The sequence below is a fragment of the Microtus pennsylvanicus genome, chromosome X (assembly GCF_037038515.1).
Source record: "Microtus pennsylvanicus isolate mMicPen1 chromosome X, mMicPen1.hap1, whole genome shotgun sequence".
NCBI classification, from domain to species: Eukaryota; Metazoa; Chordata; class Mammalia; order Rodentia; family Cricetidae; genus Microtus; species Microtus pennsylvanicus.
Window position 1 is genome coordinate 126,348,266 of NC_134601.1, and position 3,624 is coordinate 126,351,889.

At 50.3% G+C, this 3,624-nt stretch overlaps 1 protein-coding gene across 1 annotated transcript; it reads right to left on the bottom strand.

Moving 5' to 3' along the window:
* Positions 1-1,448: 1,448 nt before the first annotated feature.
* On the bottom strand, positions 1,449-2,261 carry LOC142840525 (spindlin-2-like). Its single transcript, XM_075957004.1, has one exon. The coding sequence runs from the start codon at positions 2,259-2,261 to the stop codon at positions 1,449-1,451; it is 813 nt and encodes a 270-aa protein (XP_075813119.1).
* Positions 2,262-3,624: the final 1,363 nt, after the last annotated feature.

The window sequence follows — 3,624 nt, forward strand, 5'->3', positions numbered from 1 at the left end:
TGACAACAGAGAGCAGAAGAGGAGGGCAGAGACCCATGTCCTGAACTCCACAGTTGTGAGACACTTTCCTGGCATTCCTAATTCCTCTTCTCAGAGAGCCCAGCCCTTCCAAAGGGCAGTTTCCTGCAAAAGGAGTTAGTTAGGCAAACCCACAATCCCAAGCCCTACCCCCATTCCCAGGTTATACCACCCTCTTGCACAAGAGAGGTGCACACATCTGCATCAGGGGTAGCTGTGAGTATAAAAAGGAAGGGGAAGCTAGTTTGGGTAGGAGGTACATAGAAGGTGTCAGTTGCTACAGGCTTTTCAGGGAGTCTAACCAGGATAAGATGCCTAAGAAAGGGCAGTTTCCCTTTTCATGGGAACTGAATGGAGCCAGCCAGCTGTGACATCATGGACAACCACATTCTCTCTATATCACGGAGACATGAGGCACAGCCATCACATGCCCCATCTCCCCAGGAAACAAGGACGATACCAGCAAGCAGAAGGACAGTATCAGGACTGCTATTTCTGGATTCACCACGGATCCATTTTCCCAAAGAAAGTACTTTCCCTTTGCCCAGAGCTAGCCATGAATTCTCGTTAGTTGCTTAGGCTTCAGGCTGTGTCAGACTCTCTGAAAACAGACAATCCTGATATGTAGATAGAATCTTGACATTGGTGTCTGCTTTCCCAGTAGGCCCTTAGAAAGGACATTCAGTGATCCTCTAACATGGGGGTTTTGCTTGACAGCTGACCATTGCCACTATGGAGGACCAGACAGTAGAAGGTAGATGTATCAGGCGATTCTTCTTGTAAAGCTCCTTCCAGTTAAGCCTATAGTGTACCATGGCCTATGTGTGGGTCCCCCTGACCTCTGAAGTCCCAGAGGCTCTCCTCAGGGACCTCCCTGCACAGCAGACCTTTCCTACCCTTCCTGTGTCCCTCTTCACACTGCTGTGTGTATTCTCCTACAGGAGTTCCTTTGGTTTTCTGAAAGCCAGAAGGTGCCAGAAGGCTTCACTCTGTTACCCCTCTTGCCCTTCCCAATCCACGTTTCTTCCTTCACTCTGTCTCACCCACAGGGATCCTCTCTCACACTTTGGCTCCCCTTCACTTCTCCCTAGGCAGTCCCCCCCTCCACAGCCCAACTCCATTTCCTTCTCCTCCTCCCCCCTCCCCAGCCAGATCTGCTAAGTCCCATTTCATTTTTAGATGATACTAGCTCCCTTCTCTCACAGGCTGAATTGACGGCTGTTTCCTCCTTCCCTGCTCCACCCAGCAATCACACCCAGTGTTTTCCACAAGGCAAGGTGCTTACAGACAGCATGCTATACCCACAGAAATGTGTATTCATCAGGGCAAACATATGCCCATGGTGAGCTCCCAACACACTTAAAAGCAACAGGCACTGAATGTCTAGAAATGAGAACTTTATTTCAATAGTTGTGGCATAACTTTGCCAATTAGACATTTTTCACTAAGTCATAGACATGGATATGAAAATCATCGTTAAATTTGATGAAGTACACTGAGGGTTTGGCTTCTACCTTGCCAATCACCTTGCCGGTCCTTTTGGAACCGTCTTCTTGGGTATATTCCACAATCTTGCCTATCAGACCATCCTTAAATATCAGGTTTAAATCTGGTCGAGGAATCTCATTGTACTCTGGCAGGATACGGAGGTTGCCCTCTTTATAATCATCCAGAAGCTCGTACATGTATAAGATGGGATCATCTGCATAGGTAATGTAAAAGCAGGCATTAAAGACAGGAGCTTGGGCCAGAACCATCCCTCTATATTTATCTTTTGAGCCATGCTCACCCTCAAATATGTGCTCCACCGCTTTGCCAATTATGATATCAGCAAGGTTAGGATCAGGGACTGGGGATGGTTTTACTATATCAGAGAGCACTTTAAGGGACAACACTCTTTCATCGTGGTAAAGTTCCAATCCATAGACGCAATCAATTCCATCGTATTTCACAAGATAGAGAGGGGGATTAAGAGGAACCTGATCGAGAATCGTTCCTCTCCAATGGGTGATGGGCCCATCCCCTTCTTTCCACTTGTGAGAGATTCTGTGGCCCACGATGTTCCTTTGGGCTAGGGATGAAGATCTGTTCCTCTGCCTCTTCTGTGCAGGTGTTTTCTTGGTCAAATCTTCAGTCTCGGTCTTGGCGATCTTGTCACAGAACTCCTGTCCAGCAGCTGCATCTGCGGGTTCCCCTTGGGCCTCAGTGGTGCAGAAATACTGGGTGCTGGTGCCTGGATCCATGGCTGTGTTGGGGTAAAGGGAAGAGACAGTTAGCTAAAGGGATAAAGGGTCAATTTACTCACCCTCTCCCCCCCTCCATTACATGCCTCCACTCCAGGGATCTGTTTTCTAACCGGGCCCCACCTCCCCCCCGCCAGGAGCCTGAGGCAATGCTGGACATCTGGCTGTGTGCCTGTTGATGTGCTCTGCTCTCCTGGGTTCCCTGGTTCTGTTGTGAAGGGCTGGAGAGCTTCAATTGGGCAGTGGATATGGAACAGGATATGGACCTCCGAAAAGCCAGAACCCGCAACTCTTAAACTCAAACGCCCGCGCCCCGCGCCCCGCGCCCCGAGCCCCGCGCCCCTTAAACTCAACCCCTCTTGCCCCGCGCGCCCCATCTGGCCCTAGCAAACCCATTTGGAAGCCAAGTGGGGAAGTGGGGCAAAGTTCCTCTCCTTGTTCCACCTTGCCCTTCACCTCGGTGTGCTAAGCATCCCGGCTGTGGCTCACAGCTCTAGCCTACTATGCAGGCTGCTCCCTGGTACCCACCTCAGGGCTTCTCTGCACTGGTTTCCGAATATGCACGGGGCTCCTATAGCGCAGTTCCTGCTGCCTGCTGTGGATGTCCTCCCAGCGTGCTCTTCTTGCCCAGGGATCGCTCCTCTGTCTCCCCTGCCCGCTCCGTGCCCTCCCCCTCTGCTCAGGCCTGGAGCCCACCTAGAAGCTCGCCTATCCAGGTGTCCTGTTGTGGGGTCCAGGGCTCCGCATGCCGGTATTGGACACGTTGCTGCTACCTCTGTTTAAAGCCCGCCTTGAAGGCGCCAGCCTAGGCAATGCTCCTAGGAGCCTGAGGGGATGATCCTCCCGCCCACCAGGGCTGCCCTGAAGGGTGGCAGGACAGGTGACTGGAGCACCAGTGGTGTCCTGAGGCTCTTGGCTTCTTCAGCTTTCCTCTCTTGGAGGCAGCTGCCCTGCCACCTTGGAATTGCAGCAGCTGCTGCTCCTCTCTCATTCTGTGTATTTATTTGCCTGAGCCTTTGTATGCTTTAGTTTGCAGGGCTTTTTGTTGGTGGTGATGGAATTTTTTTCTTTTTTATTCTCTGTGTGTCTGGTTGTCTCTGTCTCTTGTCTATATCTCCTCTTGCATTTCTTTTCTGTCCAGTGTTCGTCACTGTGGTTCCTTTAAAGTCCTTTTAACTCTTGACTTTCTCATACTCTTTAGCTCCACCTTTCTACTTTTTTGCTTCAGATACTTTTTTGAAATTCTTTAAATGCCCCATTTCTCCCCCAAACGGTGGGGCTACTGCTTTGGTCCAAAGTTGTGCCTAAATTAAGTTCAAACTGAACTCAAGATTTCTGGTAGTTAGATAAAAGTCAACATTCT

Bases quoted from the DNA above. Each gene is read 5' to 3' on its own strand.
- LOC142840525 (XM_075957004.1), bottom strand. From the start codon at position 2,261: ATGGATCCAGGCACCAGCACCCAGTATTTCTGCACCACTGAGGCCCAA.